Source organism: Diceros bicornis, chromosome 9 (assembly GCF_020826845.1).
Source record: "Diceros bicornis minor isolate mBicDic1 chromosome 9, mDicBic1.mat.cur, whole genome shotgun sequence".
In the NCBI taxonomy this organism is placed as follows: Eukaryota; Metazoa; Chordata; class Mammalia; order Perissodactyla; family Rhinocerotidae; genus Diceros; species Diceros bicornis.
The window spans coordinates 28,173,765-28,195,840 of record NC_080748.1 but is presented as its reverse complement, the minus strand read 5'-3'; the positions used below and the strand labels follow the sequence as shown (position 1 = coordinate 28,195,840).

Below are 22,076 nucleotides of genomic sequence, written 5' to 3'. Positions count from 1 at the left end.
ACTGGCCATGAGTTGAAATGGTTGAAGCTGGGTAATGAGGACGTGGGAGTTCATTATACTGTAATGTTTACTTTGGTGTATGTTTGAAATTTTCCACAAAGAAAAATATTTAAGAAAGCTATATAAGAGGTTAAATTGAACTTTTACAGCATGATCTGAGAACCTAACCACCACTCATTCTGTGTTTCTATGGGAAAATATTTTCCAAGTATTTCTGACTTCTAAATGCCATGTTGGAAGGCAGCCTATTTCTAAGTTGAGGACTGCCTCTTTTTTTTAATGTAATCCTCTTAGTTGTAGTCTGTTCTTATACCCAATTTTGTACCAGTGTTTCTTTTGTACTTCCAGTGACCAGAGGAATGAAAAAATGGGCAGTGAGAAGAGAAAGAACAAGAAGCCTGAATTAATCATACGTTTTTTGAATGATCAAAGAGTTGTCTTATTTTTTTTCTATTTGATATCAGTCATTTAAAATCATTGATAGCACTATCTCTCCTTACTGTCCATTTCCCCTTTTACTTTCTGTGAGAATATAAATTTCTTTTATAAATAAAAAAAAAAAGTGTAAGTGTCCTTTACATGTTAATGAAAGTTCACATTAAGTGGAAATTCAGATGAACCAAGATAATGCATTTACTTTAAGAGTCATTTTTCTGGAGTACAGGTAACATCAAACAGGATAATTGAAAGAATTAGTCTTGGGGAAATATAATCTAATGTCATATTCTTATTGTTAAATAAAATCTGTAAAATATTTGTTTTAGGTTTCTGTTAAGAAATGATAGGATGATTTTGCAGAATGATTCCCGTGACTTTCATCTCAGGAAATTCCACCACAAGTGATTTAAAGTACCTTTTTTTAATCTAATGTAGTCAAGTTTAGAAGATAAAAAAATCCAAAAGTTAAAAAAATGATGTAGAGGTCTAAATTGGAAAAATACATTTTAGGATATCAGTTTGTAAGATGAATTAGTAATTTGGGTAAAGTCCAAGGTTAAGTAAAATTTATTGAACTCCTGAAAGGGTATTTAGATGGTTGATAAGCCAAATGTGACTCTGTAGTTGCCTAGGACTCTTTGAGACTGACTGTTTTTGTTTTTTTTTTTTTTTTGCTGAGGAAGATTCACCCTGAGTTAATATCTGCTGCCAATCTTTCTCTTTTTGTATGTGAGCCACCGTCACAGCATGGCCACTGACAGACGGTGGTGTAGGTCTGCGCCCAGGAACCGAACCGGGGCTGCCGAAGCGGAGCGTGCCGAACTGAATAACTAGGCCACCGGGGCTGGCCCTGACCATTTTCAATCAAAATTTGTATGAAAGTGGTATAACTATATGCACATGACAAAAAAATTGAGGAAATAAGAGAAATTAATAACAGCATCTTAATAGAATTGCTACTGTAACTTTAATATTTTTATGTAATGTTTTTTCATATGTTTATTTTCAATTACTCCTAAATTCTAGACTTAAATGTGATACAAAACCTTTCTGGAGTATGTAATAGTCTTATGATTTCACATATGGTCTTGGAGTCCCATAATTTTTAGTTTCATTGACGTAGACAAATTAAAAGACCCGAAAAATACATTGGATTTCTCAATCTAAATGTACATATTTCTCCTATGGATCTCTCAATTGCACTGTGGCTGTAATCCAAGTAGGATCCTTCTTTGCATTTTCTCCCATACTTTTCAAACAAGTAGAGATGAAGTTTCAAACCCCAGGCCAAGCTCATTGTCATGAGCTAGCTACCTTAGATTCTATGTTTAGGCTATTGTCATTATAACAGCAACATCCTTAGAATAGAATAAATTCAGGTAGAATGGATGAAAATGAGTGAGAAGGTTTAAGGAAGAAAAACTGGCAGAATGTATGAGTAAGTAAACTAGTACAGATTAAGAATTATGGCAGTGACTGAATGAGAAAACTCAGTACTGTATCTAAACCTGATAGTGTTATGGACTGAATGTTACCCCCCCAAAATTTATATGCTGAGGCCCTAACCCCCAATGTGATTGTATTTGGAGGTGGGGCGTGTGGGAGGTATTTAGTTTTAGGTGAGGTCACGAGAGTGGAGCCCCCATGATGGGTTAGTGCCCTTATAAGAAGACAAAGAGACCAGAGCTTTCTGTGTCTTGACCATGTGAAGTAGCCATCTGCAGGCCAGGAAGAGCGCCCTCACCAAGAACCTGACCATGCTGGCACCCTCATCTTGGACTTCTCAGCCTCCAAAACTTCTTTTGTTTAGGCCACTTAGTCTGTGGTATTTTGTTCTAGGAGCCCAAGCTTGACTAAGACAGTAATTGACCAATAAGTGGGATGCTGCTGTAATGAATATCTAAAAATGTGGAAGTGGCTTTAAAATGGGGTATTAGGTGGAGGCTGGAAAAGTTTTGAAGCACATGCTGGCAAATGCCAAGATTGCTTTTAAAGGACTGCTAATGGCAACTGGTGAGAGCTTAGAAAGAAAAGAGGAGAGCTGGAGAGAAAACCTTCATATTCTTCAAGAATATGTAAATATTCATGAACAGAATGTTGGTAGAAATACGGATGGTAAAGGCCATTCTGAGATCTCAGATGGGAATGAAGAACATTGTTATTGGACAATGGAGAAAAGGTGATCCTTATTATAAAGGGCCAAAGAACTTGACTGAGTTGTGTTTGTATTCTAATGTTTTGTGGAAGGTAGAACTTGCGAGTGATAAATTGGATATTTAGCTGAGGAGGTTTCTAAGCAAAGTGTTGAAGGAGTGGCTTGGTTCCTTCTCACTGCTTATAGTAAAATGTGAGAGGAGAGAAATGAATTGAAGAAGGAATTGTTAAGCGAAAAGGAACCAGAACTTAAAGATTTGGAAAATTCTCAGCCAATCTATATTGCAAAAAATGAGAAAGCATGTTCAGAAGAGAACACCAAGAGTGTGACCAACCAACCATTTGATATGGATATTAGTGTGAGTGTAAACCATGGACCTAATCAGTATCTCAGCAGAAGCCAGGAAGAGAGATGGAATTATACCATCAGAAAACACTGCCATCTGGGACTAAAAGAAACAGAAAAACAGAATGGAATTAAGGAAGGCTGGGAGTAATGCATTATCCTTTAAGAAAAGGGAAGAAGGACCCCAAAAGTGACTCGTCATCAGGGCTGCTACTCCCACCACAGGTCTAGAGTGCACAGGCCTGAGGGACAAGGCTGCCTCAATGTCGGTTTCTAAGGAAGGGACCTCTGCCCAGCAGAGCCACATGGGCGGGCGTCCACCAAGACGAAGGAATGTCTTGAGGGATGATGCCACCACTTCACTGAGTCCATAGGGCAGAGCATGGAACCAAAGAGAGTATTCTCGAGCTTTAAAATCTAATGGTAGGTATTTGCCTTGCTGGGGATCTGTCCCCCTTTTCTTCCTTCTGATTTCTTCCTTTTGGAATGGGAATATCTATCCTATGCCTGTCCCGCCATTGTATTTTGGAAGTACATAACCTAATGGTTTCATAGGTTCACAGCTAAGAGGAATTTTGCTTCAGGATGAATGTACCTCGAGTCTCACCCAAATCTGATTTAGATGAGACTTTATAGGGTTTATGTTGAAATGAGTTAAGGCTTTTGTAGCTGTTGGGATGGAATGAATATACAGTCGTGCCTTGCTTAACAACGGGATGTGTTCTGGGAAATGCATCGTTAGACAATTGCGTCATTGTGCAAACATCACAGAATGTACTTACAGAAACCTGGATGATATAATCTACCGCACACCTAGGCTGTATGGCACTAATCTTATGGGACCACCATTGTATATTGAGTCTGTCATCGACCAAGATGTCATTATGCAGTGCATGACTATATTTTGCGTGCAAAATAGGCGTGGATTTTAGGGGGCCAGGGGTGGAATACATGGACTGAATGTTTGTGTCCTTTCAAAATTCATATGTCAAAACCCTAACCCCTAATGTGATAGTATTAAGAGGTGAACCTTTGGGAGGTAATTAGGTTTAGATGAGGTCATAAGGGTGGAGCCCCCAGGATGGGATTAGTGCCCTTATAATCTAAGAAGAGAAAGAGAGACCAGAACTCCCTCTCTCTTGGCCATATGAGGATACAGCAAGAAGGTGGCCCTTTGCAATCCAGGAAGAGGGCTCTCACCAAGAACCTGAGGATGCGGGCACACAGATCTGGGGCTTCCCAGCCTCCAGAACTGTGAGAAATAAATGTTTAAGCCACCCAGTCTCTGGTATTTTGTAGCAACAGGAGCTAAGTTTGCAAATATTTTCTTGTATTCCATAGGTTGCCTTTTTATTCTGTTGAATGTGACCTCTGATGCACACAAGTTTTCAGGTTTGATGTAGTCCCATTTGTCTATGTGGCCTTTGCTTTCGGTGTCATATCTGAGAAATCATTGCCACATCCAATGTCATAAAGCTTTCTGCCTGTTTTCTTCTTGGAGTGTTAATAGTTTCAGGTCTTACGTTTAGGTTTGTATTCTGTTTTGAGTTAAAATTTGTATATGGTGTAAGATAAGGGTCCAACTTCATTCTTTTGCATGTGGACATGCAGTTTTCCCATCACCATCTGTTGAAGAAACTGTCCTTTCCCCATTGAATGGTCTTGGCACCCTTGTTGAAGATCATTTGTCCATACACATGAGAGTTTATTTCTGGGCTCTCTATTCTATTCCATTGGTATATTTGTCTTTCTTTATGCCAGTACCACACTGTTTTGATTATTGTGGTTTTGTAATATGTTTTGAAATCAGAAAGTTTGAGTCCTCTAACTTTGTTCTTCTTTTTCAAAATTGTTTTGGCTATTTGGGGTCCCTTGAGATTCCATATGAATTTTAGAATGAATTTTTCTATTCTGCAAAAAATGCCATTGAGATTTTGATTGCATTGAATTGCATTGAATCTGTAGATTTGTTTGGATAGTATGGACATCTTAACAATGTTAAGTCTTCCAATCTATGAACACAAGATGTCTTTCCATTTATTTGTGTCGTCTTTAATTTCTTTTAGCAATATTTTATAGTTTTCAGTATACAAATTTTTCACCTCCTTGGTATTTATTTCTAAGTATTTTACTCTCTCTGATGCTATTGTAAATAGAATTGGTTTCTTAATTTCCTTTTCAGGTTGTTCAGTTAGTATATGGAAATGTAACTGATTTTTGTGTGCTGATTTTGTGTCTTGCATTTTTTCTGAATTTGTTGATTAGTTCCAGCAGCTTTTCAATGGAATCTTTAGGGTTTTTCTACATGTAAGATCATGTCATTTGTGAACAGAGATAGTTTTACTTCTTCCTTTCCAACTAGGATGCCTTTTATTTCTTTTTCATGCCTAATTACTCTGGCTAGGACTTAGAATACAATGTCCAATACTATGAATAGATGTTGTGAGATAGGCATCCTTGCATTGTTCCTGATGTTAGAGGAAAAGCTGTCAGTCTTTCACCACTGAGCATGATGTTAGCTGTGGGCTTTTCATATGTGGCCTTTAGTATGCTGAGGTAGTTTCCTTCTATTCCTAGTTTGTTGAGTGTTTTTGTCATGAAAGTGTATTGAATCTTGTCAGATGCTTTTTCTGCATCAATTGAGATGATCGTTTAGTCACTTTAACTTATAAAAATAATTTTATTGTATACACAGAGTGTATACACAGATAAGTGCATACTTACCAGTGTACAGCTCAATGCATAATTCATTGGTAATTATCACATAACAGTCTCCCAGGTCAAGAGATAGAACAGCACCAGCACCCTGGAAATTGCCTTCATGCCCCTCCCAGTCCCCATCCTTTCTTCTTCTCTAAAGGCAGTCGCTATCCTGACTTTTAATACCATAGATTGGTTTTATCAGTTTTTGAACTTTTGATAAAGTTGTACAGTGTGTATTCTCTGTTTTTCACTCACACTGTATTTGTGAAATTTATCTGTGTTGTTCCCTGTATCGCTAGTTCATTAATTTTCATAGCTATGTAGTCATTGGATGAATTAGATACGATTTACCATTTACTGTGGAGGGACATATAGATTGTTTACTGTTTGGGGCTATTAAAGAATCATACTGCTATATACCTTCATGAACTTGCTTTTTGGTGCATATGTGCATCCATTTCGTTTTGGTATATACTAGCAGTCTAATAGCTGGATCGTAACTGGGTCGTAGAATATTTATATATTCAACTTTGGTAGATAATATCAAACTGGTTTTCAAAGTGATTTTATGAGTTTTCACTCCCATTTCATATGAGTGTGCCAGTTGCTCCATAGCCTCACTAATACTTGATATTGTCAGTCTGTTTTGTGTGTGTGCGTGTGTGAGGAAGATTAGCCCTGAGCTAACATCCGTTGCCAATCTTCCTCTTTTTGCTGAGGAAGATTGGCTCTGGGCTAACATCCTTGCACATCTTCCTCTACTTTATATGGGACGCCGCCACAGCATGGCTTGATAAACAGTGCATTGGTCCATGCCCGGCATCCAAATGAGCGAACCCCGGGCTGCCAAAGCAGAGCATGCGAACTTAACCGCTATGCCACTGGGCCGGCCCTGGACTTTTTCTATTTTTTAAAAATCGATTTGTAGGACACCTGTATATATTGCTGAATATGTTCTCTTTTTCAATTATATATGTTGTGAATATCTTCTCTCAGTCAGTGGCTTGCCTTTTCATTCTCTTAAAAATATTTGTTAATGAATAGTAGTTCTTAATTTTAAGTTCAATATATCATTCTTTTCCTTTATGATTTAAGAAACATAATTTATAGGCTATTTAAAAAAATCTTTCTCTGTTCAGTGATTATGAAGATATTCTGTATTATCTTTTAGAAGCTTTTTTGGTTTACCTTTTACATTCAGATCTGTGATCTACCTGACATTAATTTTTTTTAAATATTATTTTATTTGACATTAATTGAAATTTCAGACTGACAGAAAAGTTGCAAGAATAGTACAAAGATATTCAGCTTTTCCTCACCAGATTCCCTAAATGTTAATACTTTATTATATTATTGCTACATAGATAGTTGTATATTGATATGTAGCTTTAGATATAAACAGTGATATACTGAGGCCATCTTATATACAAAAGTTGATTGTTAAAAATTCAGGAGTTTTCAGGTTGATTTTTAAACCATGATAGCTTGAAATAGGCCATGGGGGAGTATTTAGTCCATAGAAATTAGCAAATGCAACAAATTACTCCTCCCCTTTTTTTTTTTGCATATATCAAACATTACATTATAAAAAAGAAACAAAATAGATGCATAACTTAAAACAAGTGGGTGTTTGTGGTCACAAGATAAGATGAGAATATAGGAAGTAGGAATAACAAAATTAGAAGAAATTGAAAGAAACTGACAGTGTTCTTTAGGCAAGAATGAAAAGAATTTTTAGGTTTATAAATGCAACATTTCAGTTACACGGCTGAAGTTTCCAGTTCTCAAGCTTAAATAAAACCTACTATGCATATTCTGTGATGGATGTGGCCAAACAAGAAAGCAATTCATAAATGAAGCTTTTGAAAAGAATAAAATTAAAGATAATACTTTAAGTGGAATAATAATATTAAAACATAGCATGTGGCCTCAGATCCAATCTACAATAGCACTGTTCTTGGAATTAACTGGAGGTTCAAAAGAAATTTGTATCTATTTGTAAAGCTTCCAGTCCACCTCCTGAAAGCAAACTGTGGTTGTATCTTCAATATTACTTTCTTAAACTTAAGTAATAATGGTAGTTCACAGTTTTAGCTGAACTTATTACATAAAATATTAAAAATAGAATACAATGACAAAAATTATTCAATGATGGTTATGTTTTTAATTTACTAATTTTAAAAAATAAATTACTTATAAACTTTCTCTAATTAATCCTGAATTAGCTTCCCTAAAATATTTCTTCTTAAACTAAATCATGTGACATGTAAGAGGGAAAATAATACATTGACTTTCTCATCGTCTAATTCTTTGTATGTTCCACAGAGTGACATTATTTGACTTGATTTAAAATACTTAACTGATTTTATTGGACTTTAAAAAATATAGCAATACAGATTAAGCCAGAAGTTATATTTGTCTATATATATACATATATATGATGTCATATATATATATATATGTTATGTTTAAATGGCATGCATTTTTATGAGATAGTTAAATAATATATAAAACGTTCCATACTATGGTCTTAAGTGTAAAATTTTGAAGTAGATAACTGTATTGAATATTTTTAAAAATCTTTTAGGAGTTTTTATATATCTAAATAGAAAATTGTTTTTAGGTTAAATCAGCTTTATGAGAGTTTCTGCAAACATTCAAGATTTTAAAGTAAATAACATGAATTTCATGTCTTATAAAAGTTAGACATCTTGAAACTACTGGATTGTAGAATGCTGCAAGCATCCAAAAATGTCTGTTATTTGCCTTTCAGCATAGATTCAATAAAATTTATGATTGAGCTCAGTTGTGTTCTTGAGTTGTAATTTGCCAATGTTTAATTGGTTGGTTGTATATGGTAGACTAATTAATATTGTTTACGTTGTCTTTACTTTTTTATGTAAGTGATACTGTGTCTACAGTTAAAGATTTCTAAATGTATGTACTTTTATCACTGAAGTGATTTGGTTTATTGTAAAGTGGGTGTCACTTAGAAAACGATAATAAAAACAGAATGATAGAAGACCAGTGTCATAGCTTAAAACTGAAAACTTGAAGGTTCTTTTAGTCTAATCCTGAGCAAATTTTTCTACCATTTTGCTCTGTCTGAAGAACCAATGAAAAATCATAATTCTTGTATAGTTCCTAGAGACTGATAGGGTGATGGGGGGGATTGGGTCTTTATAATCACCTTCTCTGCTCATAGAGAAAAATCAGTGGTAGAGTTGCCTCACTCAATCATTGCGTTTTAGTGCCTCTCCCAGTGTTTGGCTAGAGTAGTGGTGGTTAAATAACTATTGTATAGAGATGAAAGGGATAGAGAGACAGGCAGACATGGAATTTAAATAGAAGCTGCTGATATATTGGCTTTAATATATCTTAGTTTACTGTCTACATTGACAGATAGTTGGTTAAATTGTAAGAAATATATTTCGTTAAATGGTCTGTTGACAGAAAAGGTAGTCAAGAGAGTGTTGTAAAATTTCCTTTGACAAGAATATCTCTTTAGGTTAAAGAATGAGACAGATCTTAAATGTATTGTATTTTAATATATTTTTAAGAATGTGTACACAAATGGCTATATATTTTTGTTTTTCAGAGTTGGAGGGTTATCCAATATATTAATGTCTTATTGATAATGGCAGAACATCCACCACTGCTGGATACAACTCAGATTTTAAGTAGTGATATTTCTCTTCTCTCTGCCCCTATTGTAAGCGCAGATGGAACACAACAGGTAAGGAAACTGAAATGTTTATTTCCCTATGTCTAGTTCACGTGTATTTCTTTCAGAAGAATGCAAAATTTAAAACAGAATGAAACTTCACAGTAGTGGGTTCCTGTTAATTAATGTTTTAAACTCTAGTTCAAAATATTGTTTTGGTTTCGTAAGACGATGAAATAGACTGTTTTTGAAGTCATTTCTAAAATGTCTCACTAATTAATGTTTAAATTTCTTGTGTGCTTATTTTGTTGCCACTGAAGATATTTTTGTTTTACTTTAGACAAACAATGTACTAGTCCCTGATTGTTTTTTAACTAAGTTTAACCTTGTACTTTAATGATTATTATAAATCATTACTTCATATCATTATGAAATCATGACTTAATTATGTGATTAAATGACTGCATTGTATAATAATAAAACTTTATCTTCTTTTTCTTCCTACACTCTTCTCCTCACCAGACTCCCCCCTCCCAAAAGTAAATACACAATTCTTGAAAAGCTGGTATGTTTTTCCCCCAACCTAGGGCTTTATAAATATAGTTCTGTAGTTTCATTGACTCCTGATTCCTCCAATAATCCTAAAGAGATGGGAATGATGGGCTTTCATAAGTACCTATTATGTGCCAAGCAATGTGTTTAATTCTCACAACTACCCTATATGGTAGGGATTTTAATATTGTAGGTGAGGAAACAAAGACTAAGGACATAATAAATAATAATGAGGAGAAGGAACATTTTGAGTGCTCGCTATGTAAAAACCGTGTGTGAAGAACTTTATGATCTTATTTAATTCTTTCAACAATCCTGTGAGGTAGGTATTACCTGTCCCTATTTTGCAGCTAAAACAAAATGAGTTTCAGAAAGGCTCAGGATCATACAAAGCTTTTGCTACTAACCATTACTCGTACTGCCTCCTTGAAAAAAAGTATTCATATTTTGTTACTTTACAAACTTAGTGTCTATAATGAACAATTATGATTTGCTTACAAAATAAGGGGCTACTTTGTTAACTTTGCTATTGAAAAAGCAAGAGCAATTGGCTTGGGTTCTGAATTTTTCTAATTTTTATAAACATGGCTTGAAAAGTGTGTCCTGGTTTTAATTTTCACATGTGCTCAGATAGCTTTTAGCAGCAACTTCATTTCACTAACTTGCTTTTTATGGTCAAATTTAAGTCTTTTAAGATTTTTTCCCCTCAAAAATAATGAATGTGGCAGATATTCATTTACTTGGTGGCACTAGAAGTGTCTTCACTTATTATTGCCTCGGGCTGATCACTGGTTTCAAGTTGTTTATAGTCGATGCATAAAAGAATCTCTTAAGCAGTTAATTACAGTACATTCATTGATGTAGTTGCTATAGTGTATAATCTGTTAAGTGGAAGATGACAGGCTGAAACAAGACCATGATGACCTCTCAAGACTTATTTCTCTTCTTTCCCCCAAAAGGAGATTCTGTTGGCAGAATTTTTCTTGAAATCTTAAGGGCACCATGGGTAGCATGTAGCAGTAGTGCTGTAGATTGATAAAGAGAAAGGAGCTGGGAATTTAGGTAGTGTTTGAAAAACAAGTTTCAGGCACTCTCTACGAGCAGAGTGCCTTGTAGTTTGATAGGGAAAGAGATAAAGATGAGTGGAAAGAGCTCAAGACTTAGTTGATAGATTTAGATTTGATTTGGGTGACCTAAGACAAGTTATTTAACTTCTCTGTATATTTTTGATTCTCTATAAAACAGAGGTTATAATAGCTTCTTAGATTAGCTGTGGCTATGAGGGTGAAATGAGCCTGAAGGAGCTCAGTAAATGTTTGCTGAAACTGAATTGAAGCACTCAATAAATGTTTAAAAGACTGAAGAAACTATGAATATGCCAGTCAGGACTTAAAGTAGAGATAGTTAAGCAGTGGATAGAAAAGACTAAGGGATAGTTATGAAGGATACGTACTAAGGTATAATGTAAGAGAGTGGACCAATAGCTGTGGAAGCATGTGAGGAACTGAACAAAAGTAGGTAACAATTAGAGATGGGAGGTTAATAAACTTGACAACAGGCATTTGTCTTACCTCAGGAACTTGTTGGTATGCCAAGCATGGCCAAGTTAGAGCTTGCCTGTGGAGATGTGACACCACCTGGTTGGTGCCCAGAGTAAAGAAGCAGACTAAAAGACAGTTCCTGACAGAGGGGAGTCCATGATGTTAAAACTTCAGAATAACATTTTGTCCCTTGTCTTGACTTTCTTGGATATACTATACTATTTCTTGGGAATATATTATGGGATGATTACTGTTTCACCTCTTGAGATCAAATTAATTTTCTTATATTTGGCTCTCTAGACTGTCTATCTCCTCATCAATATTTTCTGGTTTTATATGGTAAACATACTTGATGCTATGTCATACACAGTGGGTCTTTTGGCTTATGAATTATACTAGAGAGAATCCCTTCTGACATCATCGCTACTAGTGTTGCTTTTAGGGAAGCTGTAATAGACATTTATCATTCATTTTGACTGGTAGCATCTGAACAATTTTTTCTGCTTGTGGAATCTTCATCCTCAACTTTTTTAAATTAATAGACTTTGTTTTTAGAGCAGTTTTAGGTTTACAGAAAAATTGAACAAAGAGATTCTCTCATACCACTTCTTCCACACAATTTCCCCTATTATTAATATCTTATATTGGTGTGGTATATTTGTTACAATTAATGAGCCAATATTGATATATTATTATTAAGTTCCACAGTTTACATTAGGGTTCGCTCTTGGTATTGTACAGCTCTATGGGTTTTGACAAATATATAATGTCATATATCACCATTACAGCATCATAGAGAAAATCGCCTGTGCTCCACCTATTTATCCCTCCCTCAGTCTCCCTTCCCTCTCCCCAAACCCTTGGCGACCACTAATACTTTTACTTTCCCTATAATTTTATCTTTTCCAGAATGTCACATAGTTGGATTCATACAGTATATAGCCTTTTTAGACCAACTTCTTTCACCTAGCAATATGGTCTAGACAATTGCTTTTCATGTCTTAATAGCTGTTTTTTTTTTTAGTATTGAATAATACTTCATTGTATGAATGTACCAGTTTGTTTATCCATTCACCTATTGAAGGATAACTTGATCGTTTCCAGTTTTCACAATTATAAATAAACCTACTTTAAACATTCATGTGCAGGTTTTTGGATGGATGTAAGTTTTCAGTTCAATTGGGTAAATACCTATGAGCATGATTGCTGGATCATACGGTAAAACTATGTTTAACTTTGTTAGAAATTGCCAAACTGTTTTACAAGATGGCTGTACCATTTTGCTTTCTCAAGCATGTGCTTGATTTGAGATTATATCCTTTCCTGATAGAAGAGGTAAAGCATATGTGAGTGCCTGTGCTGCCCTGTTAGAACCTCCAACTCTGCTTTAGGGAATTTGAGCTTCAAGCACAAATGGAATATTCCCAGCTCTATTCACTGTTGCCACCATCAAGAGAAAGGTTCAGATATTTTGGTTGCTTGTGTGGTTCAGCACTTTACTAATTTAACGTTGCATTTTGTAATTTCTACTCATTTACCTTCCAAAAGGATTGAATGTATTTAAACTTTTGGTTAAGATCTTTCAAAACTCAGTCTACCTATCTAGCTTCTTTATCAGAATCTTCTCCATTTCATTAATCTTTTTAAAATTATTATTTTGTAACTGTCTCACTTGTACCTGTGGGATTTTAACTTATGGGAGAGGCTAATGCGGTTGAAAGAAAATTTTTCTTACTTACATTTCCCAAAAGAGGGGGGCACGCCATGCCACGCCAGGCCACAGGGAAAACATTAGGTTTTGACCAGGAGGCAAAACCAGGAGCAAGAGTAAAGCCTAGGCTAAAGCCATTATTGGTGTTTCTGCAGGAAAGGCAAAGCAGGGTAAACAGTTTAGGATTGGCTAGTTTTAATAATTGTGGCAGACAAGAAATAACAAGTATTGGTAAAGATATAGAGAAGAGGAAACCTTTGTGCACTGTTGGTAAGAATGTAAATTGGTGCGGCCGCTATGGAAAACTGTATGAAGCTTCCTCAAAAAATTAAAAATAGAACTACCATATGATCTAGCAATTCCACTTCTGGGTTTTTATCTGAAGGAAACGAAATCACTATTTTGAAAAGTTATCTGCAATCCATGTTCATTGCAGCATTATTTACAATAGCCAAGACATGGAAACAACCTAAGTGTCCATCAGTGGATGAATGGATAAAGAAGCTGTATACACACACACACACACACACACACACACACATACACACACACACCATGGAATATTATTCAGTCATAAAAAAGAAGAAAATCCTGCCATTTGCCACAATATGAATGAAACTTGAGGGCATTATGCTAAGTGAAATGAGAGACAGACAAATACTGTATGATCTCACTTATATGTGGAATCTAAAAATAATCCCAACTCTAAATACAAAGAACAGATTGGTGTTTGTCAGAGCTGAGGGGTGAGGGGTGAGCAAACTGGGTGAAGATGATCAAAAGGTACAGACTCCCAGTTATAAATAAGACCTGAGGATGTCATGTACAGCATGGTGACATAGTTCACAATACTATTATTGTATATTTGAAACTTGCTAAGAGAGTAGATCTTAAAAGTTCTCATCACACACACACAAAATTGTAACTTTGTGGTTATGGATATTAACTCAACTTATGGTAATCAGTTCCACAACATATTCGTGTATCAGATCGTTATGTTGTATACTTAAAACTAATAGAATGTTGTATGTCAATTATATCTCAATAATAAAAATCAAATAATTCTGGCAGGCTTTGGGCTAAATGGGTGGTCTTTAGTTGCCTGGTAATTGGCCCTACAATGATTTAGGGCAAAGAAAATGTTGGCTTGGTGTGTAAGAGTTCAATAAGGAGTTAGTTGGAGCTGTAGACTCAGAATTGGTTGGTTTGCATATGAGAGATGTGCTCCTGGCCGGGCTTTTTGCTATCTCTAAGAATTGGTTAGCCCTGGGAAGGGCAGTTTCTCCCCGGCCAGCTCAGCCACAAATGTCAGAGCATCAAGAATATAGAAAATAAAAAGATATAGTTAATATAATTGGCCCTGTGATGAATGGATGCCAAATAGACAAATACAGAAACTAAGAAAACACAGAACATGCCCTCAGCTTAATCTTTTCAAAACCTGTTTAAATTGTGAACTATAACATATATAGAGAAGTACATAAAACAAATATGTAATGTAGTTTTGCCTATCCTTGATCTTTACCTAAATTAACCTCTACTGTAACTATTCTTTTGTGTCTTGCTGGGTTTGTTCAACGTTTTTAAGGTTATCTTTATTGTTGTACATAGCTGAAATTTGTTCTTTTTCATTGCTATATGTATGAATGTACCAAATATATTCATTTATCTGTTCTATTCTTTTTTTTTTTTTTTTTTTTTTTTTTTTTGTGAGGAGATCAGCCCTGAGCTAACATCCGCCAATCCTCCTCTTTTTTTGCTGAGGAAGAGGGCCCTGGGCTAACATCGGTGCCTATCTTCCTCCACTTTATATGGGACGCCGCCACAGCACAGCTTACCAAGCAGTGCGTCGGTGCGCGCCCGGGATCCGGGCCAGCGAACCCCGGGCCGCCGCAGCGGAGCGCGCGCACTTAACCGCTTGCGCCACCAGGCCAGCCCCGATATCTGTTCTATTCTTGATGGACATCTGGGTGGTATCTAGTCTGGGATTATTATAACCAATGCTGTTTTTTCTTTTAGATTTGTCAAAACTCTTGATATATATTCTAGCTGTAAACCTTTTATCAGTCATCAGTGTGGTGAATATCTTCTCATATGCTGGCTTGTCTTTCCACCCTCTTCAGTGTTTTTTGATGACAGTTTTTAATTTTAATGTAGTCAAATTTATCAGTTCGTTACATCTAGAATTAGTATGTTGTTTCTTGTTTAAGAAATTCTTCCCGGGGGCCGGCCCCATGGCGTAGCGGTTAAGTGCACATGCTCCGCTGCTTGTGGCCTGGGTTCGGATCCCGGGCCCACACCGACTCACTGCTTGTCAGGCCATGCTGTGGCGGCATCCCATATAAAGTGGAGGAAGATGGGCACGGATGTTAGCCCAGGGCCAGTCTTCCTCAGCAAAAAGAGGAGGATTGGCATGGATGTTAGCTCAGGGCTGATGTTCCTCACAAGAAAAAAAAAAAAAAGAAATTCTTCCCTACACTAAGACAATGAAAATATTTTACTACATTATCGTCTAAAAAGTGTAGTTTTGCTAACACATGGACAGAGAGAACAGTTTGGTGGTTACCAGGGGGAAGGAAGTTGGGTGGTGGGTACAAGGGGTGAAGGGGTGCATTTATATGGTGACTGACAAATAATAATGTACAACTAGAATCTCACAGTTATAAACTATTATGACATCAATAAAAAAAAGAAAAAGAAAAAAAAGTATAGTTTTGAGCATTTTATTATAAAATCTGCTGGAGGTGATTTTTGTGAATTGTGTGAGGCATGCGTCCATTTTGATTATTTTTCCATATATATGCTGAATTATCTCAGCACCATTTACTGAAAAGACTGTCATGGTCCTATTACTCTACCATGATAAATATGTCATAAATTAAGTGACCGTATATTTGTGGAATTGTTTTTGAATTTTTAATTCTATTCCATTGGTCTGTTTGATTATCCCTGTTGCCAAAAATACACCAAAACTTTAAGTCTTGGCGTCTGGTAGGGCAAACCATCCCACTTTTTTGTTCTTTGAGAGTGTCTTGATATTATTTGCCTTTGCATTTACATGTAAATTTTAGAATTAGCTTATCAGTACACACACACACACACAACGTGCTGAAATTTTGATTTAGATTACTTTGAATCTGTTGATCAGTTTAGGAGAGAATTGACATCTGTACAATATTGAGTCTATCAGTCCTTGAAGTTGACGTTGGTGTATCTATGCTGTTATAAATTGTGTGTGTGTGTGTGTGTGTGTGTGAAATTTTCATCTTCTGTTGTTGGTGAATAGAAATACAGTTTGTTTTTGTATACTGCTTTAATATCTAGCAATCTTGCTGGATAATAATAATCTCTTATTATATTTTGACTATTTGTAATAATTTGTAGGTTCTTTGGAATTTTTGGTGTATAAAATCATATCATCTGCAAATAATGACAGTTTTTTTCTTCCTTTATAATCCTATAGCTCTTTTTTTTTTGTTTTTCATTATATGCTAAGACATCCAGTGTAATGCTGAATAGAAGTGGTAATGATGGGCATCCTCATTCTTGGTCTTAAAGAGAATGTTTTTAGCATTTTATCATTAAGCATGATGTTTATTATAGATTTCTTTATAAAGTTAAAGAAATTCCATTCTGTTCCTTGTGTCCTAAGAATTTTTTGCCGTAAGTGGGTGTTGAATATTTTTAGTTTCTTTTTCTACATCTTTTGAGATGATCATGTTTCTCCTTTAAATTTTGATATGATAATTTGCCTTGATTTTCTAATGTTTAACTGATGCTATATTCCTGGAGTAAACTTAACTTGGTTGTGATATATTGTCCTTTATATTGCTGGATTTGGGTATGCTAATATTTTTTCTAGGATTTTATTTTTAGTCTATGTTCATGAGTGATATTGACCTATAATTTGATTTTTTTCCTAATATCCTGTCTTTGGTATCAAAAATATGCTACTCTCATAAAATAAATTGCGGAGTATAACATTTTTTTTTCCTATTCTCTGTGTAAATTTGTATAAGCTTAAAATTATTTTGGTAAAACTTATTCAGTGAAGCATTTTTGGGCTAGAGTTTTCTTTGACTTAAGTATAGAAATGATGAAGTAAATCAAACTCATGCTGTTAATACTTTTGTGTTACATTTGGAAATATGTGTTGATATTACTGAGATAATCTATATACTTGCTACTTAAGCAGTATTAAAATCTGTAAGAAAATTTGAGTTTTATTACATTTATAAGTTTAATAAGAACTGTTTGTGCACTTATTATGATTGTGATCAGGCATTTGAAGCATTTAAAAGAAAAGAAATACATTTATTAATACAGATTAAAATGTTTAAGAGGAGCAAAGCTGGAGAAAGAAAATATTGTAGTAATAGATAAAAAAAAGAAAACTTGAATTAAGATCATATTAATGATGGACAATTTGAGAAATATTAGGGGGCTAGAATTGACCAGAAGTGGTGAATAACTGGCCATAGAACAAAACTGAGAGAGGATAAGAATTTTTCCAGGCTTTTTCTTTGAATATTTAGGTGGATGGCAAGGCCATGTTCACTAAGATAAATTTTATCATTCAGGATAGGCAAGGTTATTTCATGGTAACAAACAGCCTGTAAATCTCAATAGTTTACCAAAAGATTTATTGATCATACTACATGTCCTTCACAGGTCATTTGTGGCTATGCTCCACATAATTTTCACTTGAGACCCAGCCTCTGTGTAAAATGTTGCTGGTATCATGGCGGAGATAGTGAACTGCATGCTGACCTCTATCTATGTTTCATTGACCAATGCAAGTCTCATGGCCAAACCTGCCATCAGTGGGGTGGGGAAGGATAATCTTACCTTAGGGAGAAGCAGAAAATATTTGGGAATATAGTGCAATCTTCTACAATAAGGAAAACAGAAGTAGCAGCAAGTTTGGGGGTTGAGAGAGTATGAGAGAACTTCAGTTGAATTTGAGATGTTTGGGGGATATGTAATTAGAAATAATAAAAATAATAGCTGTTACTGTTCGAGCCCTTGCTTTGTGTCGGATACTAAGTCAAGTCCTTTACGTGCATTATTCGTTTAATCTTCATAACAGTCCTAAGAAGTACTTTAATATTCCCATTTTATAGAAACTAAAAATTAGAAAGGTATTGTTACTTGTTTCTAGGTTAAGTATCATAGCTTCTGAAAGGCAAAAAATAGGATTCAAAGCCAGGTCTTTAAGACTCCTAATCATATATCATTGTCTTAATCACTATGATAATAGGTAAATGAATGGATTAGAGTTCAGGAGGAAGATCTAATTTGAGCCAGAGATATGGAAGTCATCAGAATATTAGGGATAGTGAAGCCATAGGAATGAATGAGATTATTTGTACTGAGGGAGTTTTGATTTGGTGTGTGTGGGGAAATGTTAGTAATTTCTGATGGAGCCCCTAGTGAGTTGGCCTATGATGCCAAAATGAAATTAGGTTTATAGTGTACTTTGACATGAACTTGTTAGAGCTTTTTAAAGCCCCCTATGGGCATCTACCCAGCTTTTCCTTTTAAGGTTTTTGGTCAACTTCTTGTTTTCCCCAATTGATATTTGGGGATATAACCACCTCTGGCAACTGTGATGTGAAATTACCTGCCACTGATTGTTTTAGACGCACTTCCTAGAGCGAGAGCTGTTTGCTGTGAGAGAGCTCTGAGACAGGTCAAATGAAGGCAAGGCCTACGAGGGGGTGTTTCCAGGGAACTGCCAGGCAAGTCAAATAATGATAATTCTTTGGAGATGGGGCTTTTGTGGAGCTCCAAGTCCATTTTGTCCCTGCCAGTGGCTGCTAGTCTGCTGGATTTCATTGCTACCATGAAGCTGGAGAGAGAGAAGAGAGTAGGGCACATTTAAATGGCACAAAACTTGCTGTACATACCAGGATTCAGCTGTTTTCCTTGAAGAAATTGTTGTAGGCCTGTAGTTAATTTCCAGAATTCTGAAAAAATTGATTTTGACAGTTTTTGCCTTTACAGTCATCTGTAGCTTAACAGTGGGGATATGTTCTGAGAAATGCGTGGGTGGGTGATTTGATCATTGTGCAAACATCATAGATTGTACTATACAAAACTAGATGGTATACCACATACCTAGGCTATATGGTACTAATCTTTTGGTACCACCGTCATATGTGTGGTCTGTCACTGATCTGAACATCATTATGGAGCGGGTAACTGTATTCTCATTGCTTTTATGGAGGAGTGGATTTTTGTAACTTCATACACTGCCGTTCCTGGTGGCATCATCCAAAAGCAGCATTTTTAATGAAATAAAACATGCCAGATGATCAGAGAGTAGGTTCTATTCTGTGTGAACTGTAACATTTTTCTAGTGTCATTTTAGATTGTTTTATTGACATCTATCTTTGGAAAGCAAAGTGTTTACTATTTACCAACATGTACGAAATAATCTCCACATTATATAAATATATGACTGTATGTATAGAATAAAACTTGGTTCAAAGCCTGCCACATGAATAATTGTAAAAAGAAGGTATTTTTTCATCTGACTCAGATCTTTACTTAAGAAATTCAGAATAAATAAACCATAGGTCTCTAAATTTCTTTACTTGGTGGCTTTCATCATTTTTATTGATATAAGTTCTCATGCATAGTAGGTTCTTTGGTTGGATTCTTGATTTAGAATTATTTCAAAAATATTCAGAGCCTTTTTGTCCAGAGGGCACTAGGGACAAACCAAAAAAGCAGAGCAAGTGAAAGTAAAGGTGTTTCTCCCTTTCTGCACCACCTAAAACAAATCCACCTAAAACAAATCCTAAGATGTTAGTTTCTGAGATTAGCTTTTATCTAATGCTACTTCAGATCAAAGTTTATCTCCTTAGAAGTCATGTTTGGTTTAAATGGAAATAAGGAAAATTTTCACTAATAACCAAACATCAGATATAATAACTTTAAAAAGTGATCATATTTTTCAGTTTAAAGAGCTATAAATCTGTAAATATACATTAAAAATTCTGATAGCTTAAATACCAAACTATAAACATTTAGTAAATCTTAGGGGTGAGATTACTGAGACTCCAAAATAATAGCTCACACTTTTGTGACAGTAATTTTGTGCTCCAGCATTCTAATCCAGACCCTTAATCATAAAAATTTCGTGGCCCGAATTAGTCTTCTAACTGCTCTGTAGCTTTGCCTGGCTATTTAACAAAACAGCTATTTGCTAAATTCCTCTTTCTTAGAGGCCTTTGGAAAGGCTAGAATTTAAATATTAAACCAGTCTCTTCTTTCCCATTAGAGTTTGTTTCTCCTGCATGTCTACACCATACCATTTTCTATGACATTTCAGGAGAAAGTCAAATACGTTTTATAAATTCCAGTATTAACCATTAACTTTTCCTTAGAGATAGTCTAAAAAGCCTTACACACTAGGTACAGATCTGAAAAATCTGCTTATCTTATCACATTTTTGTAAGCACATATTGTTAAAAGTTAACTCTATGATTTTCAGCTGTGCTGCTCTGAAAAAATCAACTTCACATATTCAAGTACTGTGTGCAGAATATTGCAGGGGTTCTTGTTCTAAGACATAAATTGCTTGTAAATTTTAAGGTAGTCATTTTAAAGGAAAAAAAGCTTCCTGAAATATCAGTTAAAAAGCAAACAAAAAAGTTCCAGAGAATGTAAACAAACTAGAATTTATTTTTGTGTTTGGCATGAAACAATAAAATAGTATTGTTATTGAATGACTGGGACACATATTTCGTTTGTTCATTTTTAGAGTATGTCTCTTCCCATTTCCAAGAAAATAAAAGTTGGCAAATTATTTTGTGTTTTACTGACAAATTATTTCATCTGAAAAGTGAATAACGAAATGTTTTCATGTAATTCAAGCTAATATGACAAAATTATAAATTAACATGTTAAATATTTTGTGGTATTTTAATGTAATATATATATGTTTAAACCTATTGTGAAAGACAGGATCATCAAACTCTGAAGGGAACAACATCTTAAAGAAGAAACATAATGGTCATGGAATTTTGATGGATTATAGTCTAAAAATAATTGATATTCTGTTAAATTCACTCGTAGATATTCTACAGTTAGACTAATTCCTACCTCTCTAGTTAAGTGACTTTAATTCGTCAACTTCCATGCCCTGGAATTCTATAGAAATTGTTGACTTTAAGAAATATAATTTGGCTGAAGTGAGGAGGAAATAAAGAATAACTGGTAAGCAGCACTGAGTAAATAGGGAAATACATTCAACTGAAAATTATCCACAAAATTCTAAAAATTCTTTAAAGTGAATCTGATTATAAACTTCTGTAATAAGATATATTAAATGAAAAGGAGACTTCTTACAAAGATGATTTTTCCCATGATCTTTTGTATGTTCTTACATTAGCTTAATACAAAGCAAGATTTTTTTTTGTCAAAAATTGTACAGATGTTTATAGAAATAGAAGTTGTATTCTGCTCTTTCAACCCTCATAACATTTCCTTTTCATTAATAAACCATGGTGACTATATATTCAAAGTACTGTTGTATATTTTCTTAGCACCAGATAGAATGCTCAAGATTTAGATTCCTATGCTGTATTTGTGTGATTTTTCAAAAAAGAACATTTTCAAAATAGGACAAATGACACATGACAGAAAAATACACAAGAAATTATAAACAGGGACTGACCCCAGAAAGAAGAGTTTACATTTTACCAAACACCCTTTTGTACTGTTTGGATATTTTTTAATCTTATGAATTTATTACTTTTTCAATTAAAAAAAAAGCTCTAACAATTGAAAAGAGGGGAAGAAAAACCCCATGCACTTTCAACTGTCACAGGAAAAAAAACTCTGGATAAATACATACCCATCTGTTAACAGCAGTTCTTCTCTGAAGAAAGGGATTGGTTGGCAAGAGATAGAGAAATTTTGCTTTATCTGAACTGTTTAAAATTTTAAGAATATTTT

General features: G+C 34.9%; 1 protein-coding gene and 1 long non-coding RNA gene across 2 annotated transcripts in view; one reads left to right on the top strand and one right to left on the bottom strand.

The window, feature by feature from the left end:
* The window catches only part of FNDC3A (fibronectin type III domain containing 3A), a 179,991-nt gene that overhangs the window by 22,010 nt on the left and 135,905 nt on the right, over positions 1-22,076 (top strand). The window contains exon 2 of the mRNA XM_058548159.1: positions 9,240-9,377. Within this exon, the coding sequence (XP_058404142.1) occupies positions 9,279-9,377 (99 nt within the window). The 5' untranslated portion in view covers positions 9,240-9,278. The remainder of the gene's footprint in view (positions 1-9,239; positions 9,378-22,076) is intronic.
* Positions 1-22,076, bottom strand: part of LOC131410194 (uncharacterized) — a 151,601-nt gene that overhangs the window by 67,224 nt on the left and 62,301 nt on the right. The window lies entirely within an intron of this gene.